This window comes from Tamandua tetradactyla, chromosome 2 (genome assembly GCF_023851605.1).
Source record: "Tamandua tetradactyla isolate mTamTet1 chromosome 2, mTamTet1.pri, whole genome shotgun sequence".
NCBI lineage: Eukaryota > Metazoa > Chordata > Mammalia > Pilosa > Myrmecophagidae > Tamandua > Tamandua tetradactyla.
Window position 1 is genome coordinate 141,416,931 of NC_135328.1, and position 23,315 is coordinate 141,440,245.

General features: G+C 44.5%; 1 protein-coding gene and 1 non-coding gene across 3 annotated transcripts in view; both read right to left on the bottom strand.

Moving 5' to 3' along the window:
- Positions 1-23,026, bottom strand: part of LRP11 (LDL receptor related protein 11) — a 42,370-nt gene extending 19,344 nt beyond the window's left edge. For both annotated transcript variants that reach the window (XM_077149230.1, XM_077149229.1), the window contains exons 1-3: positions 22,480-23,026; positions 16,354-16,511; positions 8,923-9,064 (exon numbers count right to left, since the gene is read on the bottom strand). In XM_077149230.1, the coding sequence (XP_077005345.1) occupies positions 8,923-9,064; positions 16,354-16,511; positions 22,480-23,011 (832 nt within the window). In that variant the 5' untranslated portion in view covers positions 23,012-23,026. The remainder of the gene's footprint in view (positions 1-8,922; positions 9,065-16,353; positions 16,512-22,479) is intronic.
- On the bottom strand, positions 10,699-10,769 carry TRNAG-CCC (transfer RNA glycine (anticodon CCC)). The gene has a single exon. It is a non-coding gene; the product is annotated as a tRNA-Gly (tRNA).
- Positions 23,027-23,315: the final 289 nt, after the last annotated feature.

Consider the following 23,315-nt stretch of genomic DNA (forward strand, 5'->3'; position numbering starts at 1 on the left):
TTAACAGAAGAGGGTGGGGAAAGCCTCTGAGTACAAGGCAATCTGAAGCTACCTAGAGCCTGGATGAGAAGAGGGTTAAGGAAAAGGACAGTGGAAGCAGCTGGGGAAGGAGGAAGCGGAGAGCCTGAAGGTATGACTAAGAACCATGGAAGGAAAGAAGGTTGGCGTTAGTTCACGGAACATGGTGGAAAGAAGCTGCATGGGACTCCACAAATGCAAAGGTGGGAACAATTGTGGGTCCCATTTCTTAAGCTCATGCCATGGAGATCCTAAGTATCTCAAGGTTTTCTTTATATTCTAGGGTTTTTGGAGATCGATCCATATTTGTAACTGATCCATCTATTACTGGATCAGTTGTTTCCAAACATTTTGACATGCATCCCCATAAATATCATTGAACATGCATACTCGATATGGATACGTATATTCATTTATAAATGGTACATGTGCATTACTGCACTAACAGATTGTACACATTATAAAATACACTGAAAATTTAAAGGGTAGGACTGAACATTTATATAAGTTCTGTGTCTTCTTCCCCACCCTAATAGATGCTTACACACCCTTGGGGTCTCCCATGAGGAGACCCCCTGACCTGGATCATGTAGAGAGTGGGATTGCTATCAGAATAGATTACATTTCCCAAACCTTAAAAACATGCAGCCTCTCTATTCAAAATTGAACCAAGCTAGTACCACATCAGCATGGGTTCCTGCTCGTCATTTTATCCCTGAATGCGTCCGCCCCCTGGTTACCATTAGAGCTTTGGCATAAACTGTGAGATCAACTTTTATCGAAGAGGAGAAAAATAACTGTCTGTCCTCAACTATGGTTTTCAACATCTGTGCCAATTTGAAAGGATTATGTGCCCTAGAAAAGCCATGTTTTAATCCTGATCCATCTTGTGGAGGCAGCTGTTTCTTTTAGGCCCTAGTCAGTACTGTGGGTTGGAAACTTCATTAGGTTGTCTCCATGGAGATGTGACACACCCCATTGTGGGTATCAACTTTTGAACAGAGGGAGTTGTGACTCCTCCCATTCCAGGTGGGTTTTGATTCGTTTACTGGAATCCTTTAAAAGGGAAAATATTTTGGAGAGAGTCCCTTTTTAGAATGATAAGAAAGCGATGAGAACCTTGAGAGCCCATGCAGCCAGGGGCCTTTGGAGATGAGGGAAAGTACCCCCGGGGGAGCTTCATGAAACAAGAAGCCTGAAGAGCAAGCTAGCAGGCGTCATCGCCATGTGACTTTCCAGTTGAGAGAGAAATCCTGAACATCATCGGCCTTTCTTGAGTGAAGGTAACTTCTTGTTGGCACCTTAATTTGGACATTTTTATAGACTTGCTTTAATTGGGTATTTTCACGGCCTGAGAACTGTTAAGTTGCAACTTAATAAATTTCCCCTTTTAAAAGCTGTTCTGTGTGGGCGGGCCGCGGTGGCTCAGCGGGCAAAGTGCTTGCCTGCTATGCCGGAGGACCTCGGTTCGATTCCCGGCCCCAGCCCATGTAACAAAAACGGAGAAACAGAATACAATAAAAAACAAGAAAATGTTTAAAAATGTTTCCCTTTCTTCCTTCCTTCCTTCCTTCTATCCTTCCTTCCTTCTCTCTGTCTTTCCTTTAAAAAAAAAAAAAAAAAAAAGCTGTTCTGTGTCTGGTACATTGCATTCCAGCAGCTAGAAACTAGAATGACATCTCTATGTCATGTTCTAATAACTTTCATTCTTCACATGTTCTTCTAATCCAACCAGAAGTGATTCCTGATGGTGGTTAATATTACACCTGCTCCTTTTTTATTTTAAGCTTTGTATTATGAAATATAGCTTATATACAAAAAGTAAATAATAATAATAATAAAGGAGCAATAAATTTCAGAAAATAATGTAATTATTTTCAGCATTTTAACAAGTAAGTACTTGTTAAAATATTAAATATCAAAGTTGGGTGGGGGCTACCCTTCCACAACTTCAGGTTTTACCTTCTAGCTGCTCCAAAACATGAGGGGCCAAAAGAAATGTCAATAAAACGATTCAACAGTCATACTCATCTGTTAAATCCTATCTTCTCTATTATAACTCCTCCTTCTCCTTTGATCCTACTCCCAGTCTAGAGGGGTCTTTGGGCTATACCCATTCTAACTTTTTCAGGTTGAAAAGGGGTATCAACAATATAGGATGGGGGATGGAATTAGCTGATATTCTTGCAGAGGCTGGCCTCTCTGGATTTCAGGCCTTATCTATTCTAGGGACTCTCTGAAGGTTTTAAGTTTCGGGAAAGTAAATTTAGTACATGAAACTTGTTGAGTCTCAGTTAAAGCTCTAGGTGTTCTTTAGAGTTAACAGGAATGATACTGATTGGGGTTTGGCAAACCGTGGCAATCAGCAATATCTAGCTGAAGCTTGCATAAAAGTAAGCTCTTGACTCTATTTCATCTCTCTTAGCCACTGATACCTTATTTTGTTACACTTCTTTTCCTCTTTTTGGTCCAGAAGGCATTGTTGATCCCATGGTGTCAGGGCCAGGCTCATCCCTGGGAATCACGTCCCATGCTTTCGGGGAGACTTTCACCCCTGGGTGTCTTGTTCCACACAGGGGGAGAGTAATATTTTTCCTTACAGAATTGGGCATGCCCACTCCTTTTTATTTTTTGTAAAGAGTTAACAGAGAGAAGACCTAGGTACACAAGTGGCCTTTTATTAACCCGAAGTGAGTCACCTCACTCTCTGCTCCATCAAATATATTTTATCACCTCCTTGGAAAAGGGCCAGAAATTTATGATAGTAGTTTACCTTTGGGGCCTGGAAATCGGATCTGAGTGAACAAACCAGGGCCAACACCAGCTGGCGAGCCATCTGCTCAGTCAGAGCAGGCCCTTTGAACCCCCAATGCCCATGTGGGCCTTGTGCCCAGAGAAGGAACATGGCTACTTCCGGCCAGCAGTGGTGAGTGGTCCCAGCAGGAGCTTCTGAGGCTCCTGGTGCAGGCTTGCCCTCCTGCCTGGCACCTGGATCACTGGGGGCATGTGGGACACGTGGCTGGCTCTCCTGCAGCATCCATCAATCAGCAAACCCTGCACGGACCCAGGGGCTGGGTATTGACACCCCTTTCCCTGCTGGTGACTACACGAGGCCAGAGGGGGGCAGGATGGGGCATGTGGCCTGTCCATGAACAGGCAACCTCCTTCCGTGCTGGAAGCTTTCACCTGGGCTAGTCAAGTAAGTTTTGACTGCTGTATCCTCCCTTATCAAGGTTTCCATGTCTTAAAGATTCCCGAATCTCCAACTCTTGGAAAAACCTCATTTCTAACATACATATTGGTGTACACTTTTGGTGGAAGACGTGATCAGCGATAGTACAAGTAAATCTATCACAGTTAGATTCTGTCTGCTTAATCCTTATTCTTCAAATGGTTGGCTTAATTGTCACCTAAAATTTGAGTATTCAAGAAGGCCAGAGGCTGGCTGCAAAGTTAGAGCCTTGGCTGGTGATACAAAGCTTCTCCAGACTGTCAGCTACTTGAGGACCAAGAGCATATCTGCTAGGTTCACTGCTGTCTCCCTCATGTCTCAGCAATTCTCCAGGAGTAAACTGTATGTGGGGGTGGGGAGTTTCCTCTGTAATACTGTGCTATCTTTAGAGTTGCCAGGTTCCTCACAATGGGTATTGTTTGATAAGCTAATCTTAGAAAAGTGCATATTAGCATAGATGAATCAAATAAACAAATTTTATACTACCACAGAGTGTGGGAGCCACCCTATGGATTTAAAACTATATTATTAATGTCTCTACGCAACTGAGTAAAGTGTCCATGAAAATTTTCAGATAGTGCTTTTAAATTGACATGTGCACTTCACCTATCTTACTTTGTTTTGAAGGCGCCCCTGACCTGGACTGTTTGAATGTTTGTATCAAACAGCTCACCCACCTTCAAACAAAACCTCTCCCAGAAAAGTCAAACAATGGTCTTTTATGAAAGTGAATCAAGAAAAGACGGAACCTCTAAAATTCCAAGGAGCTCCCACTGTCTATCACTCATCTTCTGGGAGCAGTCCTGCCCTAGCAGTGCCACTCATCCAGAAACGTAACAGAGCTTAGTTGTGTTTTCATTGTACTAACAATAAAATTTGCCATTTTGACCATCTTTAAGTGTGTAATTCAGTGGAGTTAATTCATCTACAATGTTGTGCTACCATCACCACCTTCCATTATTAAAACCTATCATTCCAAGCAGAAACCCTGCACCCATTAAGCAATAACCCGCATCCCCCCAGTTCCAATCTGTAATCTACTTTCTGTTTCTATGAATTTGCCTATTCTAGGTATTTCATATAAGTGGATACATACAATAGTTGCCCTTTTGTGTCTCACTTATTTCACTCAACATGATGTCTTCAAGGTTCATCTATGCTGTAGCATGTATTACAACTTCATTCCTTTTAGGGCTGAATAATGTTTCATTGTGTATATTTTTTGTTGCTGTTGATCCATTCATCCATTGATGGACACTAGATTGTTTCCACCCTTTGGTTATTATGAATAATGCTGCTATGAACATGGATGGAGACCCTGTTTCCAATTCTCGTGGGAATATACCTAGAAGTAGAATTGATGGGTCATATGGTAACCCTATGTTTGACTTCCTGAGGCACTGCCAAACTGTCTTCCACGGTGCCTGCACTATTTTACATTTCCACTAACAATGCAGAAGAGTTCCAACTTCTCCAAGTGTTCGTCAATATTTGTATTTTCCGAGAGCTTAGTTTTGTTGTTATAATTTTAGTAAAGGCTCTCTCATTCAACAACAACCAAAAGTAAAATGGGAAGGTCCTGCCCTATTCAAGATGGTGGAATGAGATACTTCAGAGCTCTGTACCCCACAGAAGCTTTAACAACCACCAAGACCTGGCAGAAACATCTTTCTCAAAGTTCCAGGAAACAGTCACAGGATGGAAATAATAGGATGAGTGCCAAATCAAGTAAAAGACTACTTAAAATCTGCAGGATATCATGGCACGCTGGCTAGACCCTCTTTGGTTCCTCCCTCATCTCTTGCCAGTCTGCTCTCAGTGCGGATCCCTGTTCCCAGTTCAGGAGAGAGCAGAGCAACCCCTGTACACATGCTGGGAGCACATATGTCTGGCCCTATCTGTCTGGTGGTTGCCTGAGGGACTCACCATCCCAGAACTTGCCTTCTATGTAGAAGGCAGCTTCCAGAACTCTCCTAGGAACACTGTGGGAGAGCAGTCAGGTCATGCTGCTTGGGACAAAGGACTGCTGGCTGTTGGACATACAGTGCAGTGCCTGGCACCATGAGGAAACTGTTTCCTAGGGAAGAGGGGACATCTGGAACCATGCAAATGGGGAAATTTCCAGGGCCAAACACACATGCTCAAAAAAAGACATATGCACAGAAAGGATCATGAAGGCTCCTACACTTGGGTTTGGGCTACTCTCCAAACTCAATGTATGGATAAGTCCTGAGGGAGAGCATTTGCACAGGTCAATCAGCAAAGACTAGGAAGGCGCTCTTCTTTTCCTTCTTCTTCCTCTTCCTCCTTCTTTTTGGCTTCCTCCTTTCCTACCCCTCCTCTTCCTTCTTTTCTTTTCTGTAGCTCCTGGAATTCAGCTCTGTCATAACAATAGCTGGATACGGTCTTAAGAAACAGATGCCTCAGAGTCTAACTTCCAGTAATAACTCACTAAACTATCAAAATTTCTAGGTTTCAACAAAAGATTACAAAATACACAAAGAAACAGGAAGTGATGGCCCAGGCAAAGGAGAAGATTAAAACATTGGAAACCATCAATTCCTGGAATACACCAAAGACTTTTTGTAAATGATCCTAGATATGCTAAAGGCAAACATGGACAAAGAATATCAATAGAGAGATGGAAATTATCAAAAGGAACCAAGCAAAATTGAAAACGACAGTAACAGAAATTAAAAATTCCATAAAGACCCTACTATTTAGGCTCAATGAGCTCAGCAAATCTAGATGACTCTCCAAGATAAATGCCTGGTTCTTCTCAGAAAGACAATTAATGAGATCAGAGGCTACTTGAACTAAGATGAAATGTGAGATTAACAGACACTGGGCCATCTATTCACCTTGCCAACAGGCCAAATCCTCCTCACTGTGCTGCTTCACTGGACACCGCTAAGGAAACCCACCAAATGCACTGGGGCCAGCATGTCTATTTTTGAGAGAATTACAAGGCTCAGGCTTGGAGCCACTTAAAAGCAGAAATGTGGGACAGAGAAGGATTAAGGTGAACTCTACCCCCTTTCTCCTCAGCTGAATATGTCCCAACAGGCTCTAAAGGGAAAAGAAAACCACATGAAATTTTCATCAGAGCTGGGTCAGTGGCTGCAGGAGCTGTTGGGCCCAAAGTCCTAATTCTGAACAGTGCCCAGCATCATAATTAGGCGCCTTGCCCCTGCCAACCTGCTTGTCTCCTCACCAATCCCCTCTGCTCTCTGCCCTGGAAGTCTGGGAGCACAGATGCCTTCAGGGAAGGAAGGAGTAGGGTGAGGGAAAGGAGGGAAGAGACAGAAAGAGGGACAGAGGCAACAGGGTTCAAGCAGGATCCTACGTCTCTAATTGCGCACTTGAGTTCTCAAAACATTGTACTCTGTTTAAATTCATTGGCTGCTACTCTACACCACCCTTAAAAATGGATGAGTTCTCTGCTCACATAACCATGCAAATAGGGAGTCCACTATGGGGTTAAATCACCAAAGGCCAGATTTCTCTCCTCCTCTTGAGCCTAGAATCACACCAAGAATGCAAAATGTAGGAGTCACTCGGAAATGACCTGGCTTGCCTGCAGCCTCTCCCCCCCTCGCTGCAATACAGAAAAAGATGATAAATAAAGCCAACATGTTTCAGCATTAAACAAACAAACAAAATTCCCTAAAGAGGTTCAACAGCGATTTGGAAATTGCAGAAGAAAGAATCAGTGAACTTGAAGATATGACTATTGAAATCATCCACTATGAAGAGCAGAAGGAAGAAAGAATAAACAAAAGTGATCGGAGCCCGAGGAACCTGTGGGACACCATCAAGTGTATCACTATACACAGTGTGAGAGTCTCAGAAGAAGAGTAAAAGGGGTCGAGAGAAAATTCGAAACAATGGCTGACAACTTCCCACATTTAATGAAAGGCATGAATATATGCATCCAAGCAGATGAACCCAAATAGACCCACATCATGGCATATTATCAAGAAACTGTTGAATGTCAAAGATAAGAGAGAATTCTAAAAGCCACAGAGAAAAACAACATGTTACAAGGGAGCTTCAGTAAGATTAAATGCCAACTTCTCATAGGAAACCATGGAGACAAGAAGGCAATGATACGACATATTTAAAGTAACGGTCTTTCAAAAGGAGGAAGAGATGAAGACATTCCCAGATAAACAGAAGCTGAGGAACTGTGTCATCACTAGACCAACCTTACAAGAGATGCTAAAGGTAGTTCTGCAGGTTCAAAGGAAAGGGCAACAGATAATTGAATGAAGCCACGTGAAGAAATAAAGATCTGTGATAAAGATAATGACATGGGTAAACATAAATGGCAGTACAACTACATTTCTGGTTTGTAATTCCACTCTTTACTTTCTACAGGATCTAAAGGGTAAAAGTATTAAATGCAATGATAAATCAGTGATTTTGGAATCATAATATATAAACATGTAATTTGTGAAAAGAAGCACATAAGGGTGGGAGGTTGAAGTACAGGAACATAGTTTGCATATACTACTGAAGTTAAGTAGGTATCAATGCCGGTAAGACAATGAGATTGTTACAGAATGTTAAATTTAAGCCCCACAATAACTACAAGGAAAATACTGGAGAATATGCTGGCTTACAGAGACAGAAATGAGGATACAGGTTGCCGGGGAAGGGGGAGAGGAGGAATGGGGAGTTTCTGTTGAATAATGGATATAGGGTTTCTGTTCAGAAAGAGAGAGAGTTGTAGTAATGGAAAGTGGTGAGGGTATTGCAATATTGTGAATGCAATTAATCCCAGTGAATGGTATGTTTTGGAGTGGATGAGAGGGAAAGTTTACATGTATATATATATCCCTTCACACACACATATATATCCCTCCACACACACACATTACTTATAATGTAAATAAGTAATTAAACAGACAATACAATTAAATGTAATACCTGAGCCTGGACAGGATCTAGCAAATGAAGAGAAAAGGCTCAAAAGGAAATAATTGGGACATATGAAAAAATTGGAATACAAGCTATAAAGCTTTATATTAATGTTAAATTTCTTGAACTCCATAACTGAACTTAAAGTAGTTATGTAAGTGAATACCCTTGTTCTTGGGGAGGGTACATAGCAGTATTAAGTGCTCAAGGAGCATGATTATACAGCCTACACTCAAGTGTGCAGAAAACGGTTTGGTAAATAGACAGACAGGTACAATGATACAGCAAATGTTGCAAAACTGGTAGATCTGGGTATCTGGGGGTATAGGGGTATGTTGGAATTCTGTTATGGAATTTGTGTTAGAGAAGTTATGGGTTTATGAAACAATCATGCACAAATTACAGGACTCCCATATCCCACCCCCTACCCTAACCAATACCTTGCACTGGCGAGGAATATTTGATGATAGCACATGAGAATAATTATACTACTAATTAAAGTCTATGGTTTAACCTAGGGTTCAGTGTTTCAGTGTTTGCATAGTGTAGTTCTATGGATTTTTTTTGATGGGGGTTATATTATTTTTGTAACTGTCCTGTAAGTTTGAAAGTATTTCAAAATAAAAAGTTAAAAAGAAAAAAAAAAAAAGGCAGGCACAGATGGGATAAGAAATGGTAAAAAGACACTGTCCTTCCACAGACCACTGGCCTCTGCTGTCAGGGTGGCTGCGTGGGAAGGACTTGCTCACCTGGCAGAGAGCCGGCCACAGGGAGCACGGTCACCGAGACGTTGTCAGAGCTTCTTTGCCCTGCCGTGTCGGTCACTGTCAGCTGAAAGGTGTACACGCCTTCCCGCAGGTGGGACAGCTTCAGCATTCCCGATTGAGGCACCTGGCGCCCAAAGAGGAGGCCACACGTTAGTTAGGTGTGTGGAGTTCCACGTCACCCTGAACTAGCTGGGCACTATCCCAGGGGCAGCCCCACGACGGGCCAGCACCCAAGTCCATGGCTGCTGAAGTCTAAAGCCCTCGTGTCACCTGGGCAGCTAGCCCCGCTGGAAATTCATGAGCCCAGTTTCATCTGGCCCGGGAGAGCCTTGATTGGCCATCCTCTTATTTGTCCTTATCAGAAGCTGTTGCAAACCTGTGCTTCCTCTCCACCCTCCACCCCCAACATCTGGTCCCGCCCTTCTGGCAGGTGACCTTGTCTATTTCAAGGAGAAAATGAGGATCTTAGGGCCATGTTTAAGGCTCTGCCATCCCACATTGGGCATTTGCCTGCAACTGTACCCACCCTACCTCCTTCCTCCAGCCGTGGGGGTGAGCCGCCCCTCTTCCTGTTCCAGGCCAACCCCATCTTAGTTCTCGAACCCTTTGCTTCTATGCCTTCTAGAACACTGACTCCTAAGTTCACTTCTCTTTCCCATGGCTTCGCTACTGCTATGCTCAAGTTACTCCTGACCTAAAAAATAAACACAACAACAACAAATAAATGGCTCCCTAAACCCCAAGGCCCTCTCTAGCCATGCTCAATTTCCTTTCCACCTCAACATGCTGAAAGCCTTGTCTACACCACACTTGCTATTTCCATTTCCTCATTTCCTCTTTCCTCTTCATCCCATTTCTTCATCCTCTTTCCCCACCATTCCCCCTGATACTGGCAAAACTCACTCATTGATCTAGCAAAGGTCACCTGGTTGTCAAATTCAGTAAATATTAGTCTTTTTCCTCTTTTTAATTTTTAAAGAACCCTCTTACTGCATCTAACAATCTCAGCCCCGCATGTCTTCTTGAAATGCCCGGATTCCTTGGCCTGTCTCCCAGTCTCCTTCATCAATTTTTTTTTGGGGGGGGCAGGTACATAGTCCTGCATCACCTTTGCCAGTTGCTCTCAAAAGCTTCACTGTCTACCCCTGACCCCTGGTTCCAGCCTCACCTTCGTCCCCTTCAGCCGGCTTGCAGGCAGCTTCCTGCTCACAGTGAGAGCAGCAGCCTCTGAGGCCTGATTTGGTGGTGTGATGTGGGGAGACATTCCTGGAAGCTCAGCTTAAGACTGTGTCTTCAGCCCTCCCAATGATTCTATTAATATCCTGTTTTTTAAAAAGCCCTCTGAGGATGCAAATGCTCTAAAAATGATCATGGCGATGAATACACAACTATGTGATGATATTGTGAGCCACTGATTGTACACCATGTATGGACTGTTTGTGTGTGAAGATTTGTCAAGAAAATTATGTTTTTAAAAAGTCCTCTGCATAGTTTGGAGAGTATTCTCTGCAAATGAATACTGACCATTATAAAGTCTGTTACATAAAGACATTTTTTTAAAAAAATTATTTTTGTGGTGGTGTATATATATGTATGTATATATATATTACCACACACACACAAAAATATATACATAGACACCATAAAATTTTAACCATTTTTTTATGCTGTATGGTGGGGGTCACATCTCATTCTTTTCCCATGTGACTATCCTGTTATTCCAGCACCATTTGTTGAAAAATTTTTTTGGGGGGGAAGTACAGGGGCCAGGAATTGAACCCAGGTCTCCCACATGGGAGGCGAGAATTCTACCACTGAACTACCCTTGTACCCTCGATTTTAGCTATTTTAAGTGTACAATTCAGTGGCATTAAGTACATTTACAGTGTTGTACTACCATTACTGGTATCCACTACCAAAAACTTTTATCATCCAAACAGAAACTCTGCACCACTTAGCAATGACTCCATTCTCCCTCCCCTCAATCCCTGGAAACCGCTAATCTACTTTCCATCTCTCTCATTTTGCCTCTTCTAGATATTTCCTACAGGAGGACTCATATCATAGATGCTCTTTTTTATCTGGGTTATTTCACTCAACATGAGGTCTTCTAGGCTGATCCATATTGTCACATGTATCAGAACTTCATTCTGTTTTTATGGCTGAATAATATTCCTGTGGGTACTGTGTTAGTCAGGGTTCTCTAGAGAAACAGAATCAACAGGAGAGATCTGTAAATATGAGATTTATAAAGATGTCTCATGCAATTGTGGGAATGGAAGAGTCCAAAATCCGCAGGGCAGGCTGTGAAGCTGGTGGCTCCAATGAAGGGTCTGGACCAACTCCACAGGAGAGGCTCAACTGGCTGAAGAAGTAGTGAAAGAGCCTCTCTTCTTCCTTAAAAGCCTGCAGCTGATTGGGTACCTCATGCGGGAGACATCCCTTAGTTGACGCAGATGTTACCATTCACAGATGCAATCAACTGACTTGCTCTAATACACCAGTCTTCTGTTTTATCAACCAGTCATGAAATATCCTTGCAGCAAGTCAGGACATCATTTGCCTGACCAGATCACTGGGCATCATCACTTGGCCAAACTGACCCCAGAACCTACCAGTCACAATCATTTGAATTGAATATAAAGTGAACCTTGGGTACTCACTTGGGCGGCAGCTTATGTTTCTTTCTGTTGTTCATGTAATTTTTGCCTCCCAGATAAACTGTAAAATTCTTTGTGGAAATGGACTATGGCTATCCATCCACTCCCCAGAGTCCCTGGCCCGGTGCTGGGCACGGTATAGGTTCTTCATAACTCCCCACCTACTTGGCTTCCTGAGTGGTTCTTAGCAGCTCTTAATGTGAGCGGTTCTCTAGTAAAGAACTTGGCCTGCACAAGGCCAATTCCCCCTGTGGACTTGGCCACTGGGAGGCCACCCTTGGAGTGGTGGTGAGTAGCATGAGACTAACCCCTTTTCCTTATCAGCAAGGACCACGGTTACATGTAAACTGTCATCTGGATCAACATCTTCAGAGAGAAAGAATGTGGTCCAGGATCCAGGAGTTACACACACAAAGGTGTGGGGCTGCAGTGAGTCCCCTTGGAACATATTCAGGTAGCAAAGCACTGAGGAGGGAGGAAACAGGTGACCTGGATGATGGCGAACAGCAGGTTGTGGGGGTGTGCAGGCCTACAGGAAGGTGGAACTAAACAAAGCTGGGTTTTAACGATGCAAGTGAGCGTCATTGTATAGCTCGAAGGAGGGGTGCATGAACACGTGTCAGCAGGACGCCAGCCTTACAAATGAATGACTTGGTTTGCCAGTCCCAATTTTCTTGTCTGAAATACTGGGGTGAGGAATCAGTCTGCCCAAATTAAAGGGATCAGAGGGTGGGAACCTTTGAAGATTGTTGATTACCGTTAAAGGAAACATTTCCACATGGTAAAACTGCAATTCCCATACAAATATAATATGAACATGTGTCAAAGAGTTTACCTCAATCATTAATTTAAGAGGGCGACAGTAAGATGTCACAAGTGGTTCAAAGGTGAATGTGAAGAACAGACAAATATAAGCAATTAGGAATGCCAAAACGATGTTGCTAACTTCAAACTGAGATGAATTTGCTAGTAGATTAATTGCTACAGGTACAAAAATGTCACATTTGAAATAATCTTTCTATGGGCAGAAATCAACTGCATCTCTGTAAGTAAAAGATATATTTGCATTTCTATGGGGAAGAATAATGTGCACGACCATCAGTTTTCTACAATTTATAAATGCAAATCCCTCTAAATCAGCTAATTCCCAAGGATCCCAGGACAACCAGGAGCCTTCCATTGCTGGTGCCCAGGAATCTTCTGCCAATTTCAAAGCCTTCTGCATTTTTTCTTGACAATTTTAATCTATAATATGGGGATAAGCCTACATGGGAGGCTGTTCTGAGGATCACAGATATGCCTACCTTGCCTGGGACTGTGTGGGCATCAATCACAGTGAAGTCATACTGGGATGAGTGCTTACTTCTGGGAGAAGTCATGAATGTATACCATTACAAGTAAATTGCCACTTGGTAGCAGATGGCTCTCCTGTTGTAGGTTTTGTCACTTAGAAGATGGCTTTATAACTTGTGGTTTATCCACCATGGCTGTCATACACCTGGCTTGTATGCAGATGGGACCACAGTATTACTTCTTCTGAGGCTGGGGAACTGGTCCCTATTTTGCTTTTGAGGGCACAGTAGTCAGTCCTAAAAGGCTATTCAAAATTGATTTTATTATCCCTTCTTTCTTCGGTATATTTCATACTGAATGACCAGCATTACTTTTATTCAGCAATCATATACGCAATTTGCTGTTTACAGAACAAAGCTTTTAGTAGCAAAGATGAAAAGCTAGATGATAATAGAGGCAGACTTGCAGCTACTTGAAAAAATACAACCCATAAGTGCCAATTAATAGTCAATGTCCACCCCAAGGGAGGTCCCTAGTGGTGTGATACATGGTTTGTCCAGACATCTTTCCTGACCAACCCTAGTTCCCAATAAAAATTTGAGAACCCTAGTTCTCAAATAAAAAGCATAGAAAGATAATAAACATGGTGGATGACACTCAAAGCTTCAAATTATTTCTGTTGTAGGTGAAAATCAAAAAGCCGAGAGGTAAGAGGGATAAATCTCGGATCCTGCACTCTGGTTCAAGACATTAATTACACAAACCCAGCACTGGGAAGGTCCCTTACAACAGCAGTTCATTTAGAAAGTCAGTTTTAAGTAACTCTGGTAAGAAAAACTCAGACCTATTGTGTGGTGCAGCTTCTAAAATAGTTCATGTAAACTACACTTCCCCTAGAATGGCTGGACCACAGGAGGTAACAGGCTGTGTTAGTGTGAACTGTAGCTTAACTGTGAGTTTGATTTTACGGGTGTTAGATGCTAAGAAGGGCACAGCTTATCTGAGAAAATTCAGAAGTGGCTGAATGGTGGAAGGTCTGAAAATCAATTCATATGAGGAACAGCTGAAAGAATTGGGGGTGTGGAGTCTGAGAAGACCAAATGGTAATGGTTGTCGTCTTCCAGGTCTAAGGGGCTGTTATACAGAATGTAAAGACCTGCTCTGAGTTATACCAAAGGGAAGAGTCAGCACCAAAGCTCAGAAGTAACAGGGAGGCGTGTCCTGTTAGAGCTGATGAACATCATAGGATACGGTGTGACATAGACAGCTCTTGTCCCAGAAAATACCAGGCAGAAGGCGCGTCACCCCCTGGAAGGGAAGAAGAGGTTTGGGTGTGGTTGGGAGGGCAAGTAAGAGGCTGACCAAGGTCTGGCCCAATTCTATATTATCGTTGAGTAAAATCAACCTGCTTAAATCAGTCTTGTGGGACTAGCTGATTGTTGTTTGTTTTTTCCTTTAGTTCCAACAGCGTCTAAACCAGTACTTCCCCCACCACATCCTCTAACCTATGTCCTCTAACAAGGTGGTTTGGAAGAAGCTTCTCTGCCCAAGCTGGAAATGCTCCCAGCTGCAAAGGGCCCTGAGAGGGTCAAGGAAAAGCTGCTTGTCTCAGGAGTCAAGCGTCCTTATGAACACACAGCCACTGGAAGTGGATTGTTCCCATCTGTCGCAACCCCGGCCAGGCCTCAACTATCTCCAGCAAGCTTAACTGCTAGGTAAGATGTTTGCTTTCTGGATCATCTGAAGAATGAGTTCTTTCTCCTGTTTTCTTCTTTATACTGCTTTGTAGACTTCAAATTTTCTACCAAGTCTTTAACTAAGAGAAGAAATAAAATTTTAAAATATCAATGTGAGTTTTTCTTCCAGGCCTCTAAACCCAGAAGGATTGAACACAGGTCCTCAAACAGATACTTGTACACCCTCGTCCATAGCAGCATTATTCACATAGCTAAAACCCAAGTGTCCATCCGTGCATGAGTGGATAAACAAAATGTGGTATGCCCATATTGTGGGATATTATCCAGCCATAAAAAGGAATGACGTTCTGACACATGCTACAATGTGGATGAATCCTGAAGACATTACACTAAGTGAAATAAGCCAGACAACAAAAAGGATAGATATTGTATGACTTCTGTTATATGAAATATTTAGAATAGGTATATTCATAGGGACAGAAATTAGATTAGAATTGACCAGGGGTCAGCAGGAGAAGGAAATGGGGAGTTACTGCTTAACAGGTACAGGTCTCTGCTTGGGCTACTGAAAAGTCATGGTGGTGATGGGCAAAAAAAAAAAAAAAAGTGGGGCATGGGGAGAAGGAATAATCTGAGTCATTAAGTGTTTTTGTTTGCTTTTAATTCTTTTTGTGTGTGTGTGTGTTCTGGAGAAGTCAACAAATAGCAGCAAGAATAAGGGTGTTGGTTTAGACTGAAATGCTAGCAATTAAGTGAAAGTGAGGGGTACGGTATGTATGAATTTTTTTCTGTTGTCTTTTTCTGAAATGATGCAAATGTTCTAAGAAATGATCATGATGATGAATATGCAACAATGTGATGATACTGTGAATTACTGATTCTATACATAGAACGGAACGATCATAAGTTAAGAATGTTTGCATTTGTTTGTTATATATTTTTAAATAATTAAAAAATTAATGGAAAAAAAAAAGTAAGGGTGTTGGGTTCAACTGTGCCCCCTAAAAGATATATTGAAATCCTAACTCCCAGTACTTCAGAATGTTACACTATTTGGAAATAGATGGAATTACCCCAGTTAAAATGAGGCACAATCTACAAATGCTTCTAGTTGCAAAGGACCCTAACAGGGTTAATAAAAAGCCACTTATGTCATGACTCAAGACTCCTTATGTTCACACAGCCAACTTAATCCACTATGATTGGTGTCCTTATGAGAAGCGAAGAGGAGACCCAGAGACCCAGAGAGAAGATGGAGGTAGAAATTGGAGTGATGCATCTACTAGCCAAGCAAGGCCAAGGATTGCCAGCAAACACCAGAAACTAGAAGAGGCATACTCCTTCTGGGTTTCAGAGGCAGCATGGCCCTACTGACACCTTGGTCTCGGACATCTAGCCTCCAGAACTGTCGAGACAACAAACTTCTGTTGTTTTAAGTCATCCGGTTTGTGGTGCTTTGCTATAGCCCCCTAGGAAACTAAGACAGAGGGTAAGTTTTTTCTTTTTCTTTTTTACATGGGCAGGCACCAGGAAACGAACCTGGGTATCCAGCATGGCAGGCAAGAACTCTGCCACTGAGCCACCATTGCACTGCCCATAAGCTTGTTTTTAAACAAACTGTTAACTTGGATGGTCGCTTTTATGATTTCTCCATCTTATACTTCCTCTGCTAGCAAGAGGACATTTTGGGAACCCGGTAGAAGGACAGCCACTGAGAGCCCCTCACTGAGCCCAAGTTTTCATCCCAGCAGTCCCAATGTTACCTCCATGTCCACAGAGGGGTCGCCCTGCAGCAGTGTCCACTCATACTGGACGATGGCATGGTCATCTGAGCTTGTGCGGCCATCCAGGACCAGTCCATCTGTGGGCAGGTGCAAAGCCACATCCTGCCCGGCCTGGCTACGTGGAGGCTCATCGTTTTCTAAGAGAGAAAATAAAGTAATCCTAAGAGAGGTGATTCCTAATTTTTTACGAAGATTTCTTCATAGAGATATGCCTTTTGCTAGAATGGATGAGGTCTAGCAGAGAACTGCTAAAAGACTGCATATTAACTGGAAGCTATTTCCTACTGACTTTCACTGTGCTGTCTTCATGTCATAAACAATAAAATAGTTATATATTACGAACATGGAATTTGGCTATAATACATGGAGAAGAGGAAGTGGGCAGCACTGGCATCAGCAGCAGCTATGGCCATGTTGTGGGTACAAGCTGAGGACCAGCCCTCCAATGTTGTAAATCTGGAGTTTTTTATTCTTTAGGGTGAACTCAATTTACAAACACTTTAAGTTCAAAGTTCTATTAAATGAATTTATATATATATTTAAAAGGATTCTTGAAATCAACCTTAAAAATACCAAATTCACCTCTAAAATAGATTTTATTTTGTCCTCAAATTTTTTGAATAGACATGATATAAAATATTCAAAGAATGGGAAATAAATTGATTTTGGAAGGTCAAGGCAAGTTCTCAGATCCATACAAAATAAAATCTGCAGAGTAATTCTCCAGGATCCAATTTTTCAGCTAGGCAAATACAAGCAGTTCATGGCTTCTAATAACTACTTTTTATAATAATAGCTTGCACATTGAGTTTCTATGGAGATGACCAATAGGAACAAAACAAGTAAGCCTTTATCTTTGATCTAGAATGGTACTAAATAATGTAAGGCTAATTATGTTCCCTTAAATATTAATACTTTGCTGACTGACAGCTGATTCAGTGGTGACTGATGCTGAACAAGCAGCATACGGAAAGCCTGTCTAAAAGTATAGTTGTGAATATTTTCATTGATCTAAGCTTCTTCTTAAATATACCCAAATGCACACATGTTAAATCAGTAATACAACTGGAAAGAAAATTCTACGTGCTGATTACGCAATGGCACCTGCTTCCTCTCCCTCTCCAGGTGCCAAAGCTCTGGTCCAAATGCTGACCCAGACTTGTCCATCCTGAACGTCCCCCCTCCTTCTCCTCTGTGAGCCTGGTGCTGTCCTCGGCAGGGTTTCACCACCACCCAGGTTATCACCAAAGCAAATGGCTAAGGCCAACGAAGCAGTCCCAGCAGGCTGTGGAGGAAGCTGCACTTGAACACACCTGCTCACCTGGGAACTAACCAGTCACACTGGATACACTGTATCTAGAGTGCCTCTTCCATAATGCTCACCTGACTGGGGCATTTCCCTGTTGAAATAAACCCTTCCACAAGCCAGCCAGCCCCATCTTTTCCCCTGGTGATCCTTTCCACCCACAGCAACAGGCAATTTAGATGAGCGGCTCTGACTTTTCTGACTAGGGAGCTTTTATTTCAAGCACAGTACGAGGAATGAGTTCCCTGACAGGGAGACATGCTATTGCCAAGGAGTAGTAGTGTCCTACCGAGAACGTGTTTGCCCCATTTGCAGGCATTTAAAACAGTGAGGACTAATCACTCTGATGTAAAATAAGCCAAGTAAACAACCCCCTCCAGGCCTAGGGAGAAACTTATGCTTTTGTCTACCTCTGAGCAGAGATCAGAGATCCAGCACCCAGGTCTCCATTTCTGCTTCTCCCCGGTGAAAAAGGCTTAAAGACTAGGAAGAGGTTCTGCGCCCTGCATCTGGGCTGCGTGGGGACCCTGAAGTCAGGGACTGGAGCGGGGTCGCCCAAGGGAAGAGGTTCAGATATACGGTCAAAATCCACTGCATGCTTAAATTGCAACACTTTAGGAAAAAACTATCCAAAACTCCAAGGTGATATTCATCATTTTTTGGCATACCCCTTCTAGTCTATGGCCAGATGTTGATGATGATGATAGCTGCCATTTATCAAGTGGTTTCTTTGTGCCAGGTACTATGTTAAGTGTTTTACAGGCATTATGTGACTTCACTTTCGTCTCCCAGGTAGGTATTATTCTCTGCATCACACTGAGAAAGTGACGTTCATAGAGGCCATCAGTTTGCTAAGATCACCCAGTGGCCAATATGCCAGCTCAGAGGTCACCTCGATTCTTCTAGCTTAAAGGCTCTGCTCTTCCCACTGTGCTTTGAGGCACCATGAGTGAATTTCAATTGTAGTAAACACAGTTTTATATCCTGAATTTAACTTATTAATAAATTCATTTGATATTCATTCATACACCGCAACATTGCCCATGTTACTACACAGATTATCACGACTACCATTTTAATTCACTAACCCCTACTATTATTGGATATTTATTTTGCTAATGTTTTCACCATTATAAATACTGCCATAAAATACACTATTCTTGCTCACATTTTTTTCTTTAGCATGAATTATTTTCCTAAAAAACATTCTGAGAGAATGAATATTTTAATGGTCTCTGCTATATATTTCCTCACTGATTCCCAAAAAGGCTGCACCCATTTACACTCTCAATGACCAAGTAAGAGTACACCAAATCTCCCACACATGTCACTATACAAGTAAATGTATTTTTTGGCGAATAACAATGTTCTAATAAGCATAAGCTGGCATTTTTGCATTTCTCTGCTTCCTCCTAAGGTCGTACACTTTTTCATATTCACCAACTCTTCCAGGAATTATTTTTTTCATGGGCTTTGCTCATTTATTTTTGTCTTCATTACTGTTCATGTAAGATTTCTATTCAGATAAGTACTTTTTTCATTTTTAAACAGCTTTATTCACACATCATACAATCCAACTTAAGTAAAAAAATCAATTGTTCCCAGTATAATAATCACATCATATAAGTACTTTATCTCACATTTTCCCAGACTTGTTTGTAATTCCTTTTGTTTCTTGTCATATACTGCTTTTTAAAAGCAGGCATAATTACGTTATTCTCCCTTTTGAAACTAAATAGTCAAGTACATTTTCTCTAAATTTTCCTACATTGAGGAATAACCCATGGCTTCCTTGGATTATTTAAACCACCTGGAGTTTATTTGTGCATGATCCGAGTTGCAGGTCTAAGTGGATGTTCCCCAACACCGCTAACCAGTTATCTCAATATTACTTAAAATGAAATGTGTTTGGGCCCTGCCACTGTTTTTTTTTTTTTTTTTTTTTTTTGCATGGGTAGGTACCAGGAAATGAACCCTTGTCCCCCGCATGGCAGACAAGAACTCTGCCACTGTGCTACCATCGCCTGCCCTTTGCACTGTTTTGTGGTATCTATCTGTAACACAAAAGGGAGAGGTCGAAAATGTGATTATGTAAGGTCCTAGGGGAAAGAGATTGGTTAGGAAGGTGGGAAGACCTTGGCCTTGCGTGGGGGAGTCAGTTTCTCCCTTGGCCGGGAAGAGAGGAGAGAAAGGTTGGGGGCAGCAGGGCATGGGTGGGTTTGCAGAACTCTCCCTAATGCTTCAGTCTCCTCTGACTTCTCAAATGACATAGGCTTTCCCAGAGACACTGGCTTTCAGACTGACTATCCAGAAAGAAACAGTACCAAGGAGCTCGTTCCCGAGTGCTGAGAGACTGCATTTTTTATTTTTTTGGTGCATGGTCCAGGAATCGAACCCAGGTCTCCTGCATGGAAGGCAAGCATTCTACCACTGAACTACCCGTGCACCCTGGGGAGTGCATTTTGCAGCTCTCTCCTAATCTAACTGCTCCAGCTTCCACCACCACCACCCCCATCTCTCATCATGCGGTGACCTCCAGCGCCCTACCTGGGCTTGACTGGGGTCCTGTAATGATGTTGTACATATGTGTGCTGCCCTAATCGTTCATACCGCATGTCCACCTCTAAGCTGCACGACACCCTGAGGTGGAAGTCAAGGCAGAGAGAGGATCAGCAGGGACTTTTGGGAGGAGAAGCTGGTCTCACTACCCAGTGCTTAGGACTCCTGGCGCCCTGTTCAGATGCTAGATACCCCTCTCTCCAGCATTCTCTGCTCATTGCTGCCTTCTCTCAATGCCCCTCAGACACCTCATCAGCCTCACCGGGGCAAACGCAACGGTCCCACGGGCTCTGAATCACCTGGCACCACTGGAGAAGGCACAGGGCCGGGGAGCTGAGAAACGGAGCAGCTCCGTAAGTCACAGCTGCACGGTCCTCAGCGGCCACTGCCTTACGCTCGGCCTTGGAACACACCATGCGATACAAAGAACCTACTTCTGGGGCCTACTGCGAGGACAGGGTGCCTTCATGCGTGTGAAGACCTCAGAAGAGTGGATCGCACCAAAAGTCCCAGCAAACCGGTCTCATGACGATGGGCTCTGCCATACATCATGCTATCCCATTTCAACTGCCCCTCGCCCTTTCTTCACAATCTTTTTCTTCACTGCAGATGGACTCCATAACCAATTATCTGCAAGAGCTTTTCTGAACCACTTCATGCTCCTTTAGGCCCCAATTCCACATGCTCGCGAGATCGAGAAAATAGAAACAATTCAAGACGGAAAGCAGTAGACTCAGAAGCCTACAGAACTTCAATAGGGCAAGCATTTGCACAGGAAACCACAGGTCACCAGGGAATAACTTCTGCTCTCCTACAGAGCAGATAGGGGAGCCTCTGAGCCAAGCTGCATCCGTCCATGTGTCTGAGACCTGAAGGTGTGAGCACTGGCAGTGCCCCCAGACAGGGGCACCACCTGCTTTTTACCTTGAACATCTACAAAGCTCCATTTCCTAGACAACCGCCCATAGGGAATGGAAGGTCAAAGAAGGAAGTCAGAAAGGAAAACAACTAAAAAACTTCTACTAGTAAACTAAATTTTTTTCCTTATTCTTCCTGGGCATTCTCTTTACTTGCTTATTTATCTTTTGCTTTCTCTGGTTTACAGGAGAGTCCATTTAGCCACGTTAGTTCCTCCCAGAGGTGCCACTGAGAACAAGGGATTTTGTATCTTGGCAGCTGTAGGTTTTTGGCCCGTGTCTGGGCGCAGAGGAAGGAGGTGGTGTGTATGTCAGCCAAGGGGAGAGAGCTCAGGGATGCTGGTGGGGTCTCTCATTTAGAAAGCCTGGGGACTACTCATCAGCTGGTGGGTGCTGGCATCTACCTCCTCTGGGATGGAGATGGGGGAGGGGGAGAGTATGATGGACACAGAATTCCTGCCCCTTCTGTCTGGACCTACAGGTTACCCAAGCCCAGCCCACTCCTCCCCCACCTCCAGGCTCTCTTATCTTGCTACTGCTATCACTCTCCCGATGTTATAAACCCAAGGGTGCTAGAGAATGATGCCAGCGCAGGGAGCCCTCCACAGTGGACCCAGTCAAGATTTCATCCCCTCACTGGCCTTCATCTCTGCCACTATGTTTGTGCCTGGTGCATGTGCCTGGATTCTCCTCAGAGCACCTGCAGAAAATAAAACCACCGAATTAAAAGCATCATTGTCACTTCTTTTTCTAAAAGGGACGTGCCCTAAACTTTTTTTATTTTTAACTCAACTCAAGTCTCTTTCTTGCAGTCTATAAAGAAAGGAGTTGGTCCACCGGAAACAGGTGGACGCAGCTTCCGAAATCCCTGACTCGCTCCCTTCCCACTTGTCTGACGAAAGCAACCGCACGGGGCATTGCAAGTCGAGGAGGCAATGCTCCGGGAACCGGGTGGGTGTCACGCACAGTTCGGTTCCCAATTGCATCTCGCTCTGGCAATCACTTGATATGAATCGTGCCTTAGCACCCCTGAGGCTAGAATAAACTTTTATTTATCTGCTCCTACCTTTCCTCTTCCTTTAAAGGATATTTCCGTGAATGATCTCGGGTCACTCTCCCCTCATCCCCTACCCCAGCCAGTTCCAAACAGTTCAGAAACTGTACCGCGAGCGCGCTTCTGCCAATCTCCCGGGGATTCTCAGAGGCTGAGCACATCAGCGCTCCTCTAGGTGCCCGTAGATCGGGTAACTGGGAGTGCGCGGATGTCCCTCCTCGCCCCCGGCGCACGGACGCCGGTCCAGGGCGGTGGCCCGGAGCGCTTACCCGGCGGCCGTGAGGCCTGGGCCGCATCGAGGTCCGGGGAGGCGTCGGGATGCTCCAGGGCTCCCGGCGAGGTTCGGCTAAGGCTGTAGCTAGTGTAGCTGCGGTGCGGAGCGAAGGTGCAGACGCTGCGACCGCGCGCCGTGCAGTCGAAGAGGTAGCAGACGAGCTCCGCGGCGGGGGACTCGGGCAGCCCCAACACCGCCACCGAGCACCGCGGCTCGGAGCAGCAGGCCGCCGCGCACTGGCGACCGTCCCGCACGCCCGCCGGCGCTCGCAGGAAGTGCGCCCCGGCCGCCAGGGAGTCCTTGGGGCGAATGATGGCGCCGGGCAGGACGCGGTAGCCACCGCCTGACCCGCCCGGGCAGCCCTCCGCGGCGCCGCGCAGCCCCAGCTCTCCGCGCAGCAGCGACGGCGGCCCGGTCCCGCGGCCCCGCGGTAGCCACAGGCACAGCAGCAGCAGTCCGCGCAGCACCCGCAGCCGTGGAGGCAGCCTGCTCCCAAGGCGCGCGTCCTCTCGGGCCGCGGAGGCCATGGTGGCACCGAGCAAGCCTGGGGAGCTCGGAGAGCCGAGCGGCAGGAGCGCGGGCCGGCGGGCGGGGTCCTTTGGCACGTGCCCGACCGTGCGCTCAGAGCGCGGCGCCCCCGGGGCCCGGCGGCATTACGGGGCCCGGTCTAGTTCCTGTCCTTCCCGGCGCTCCCGAACGCCCAGCGTCTCTTCGCTGACAGCGGCGGCTGCGAGTCGGCTTCAGCGCGAACAAGATCCGGTGAGACCCGTCACCGAGAGCGTGGAGCTGCTGCGGCGGAGCGGGGGCGCAGCGAGTTCTGCCAGGGCCCGC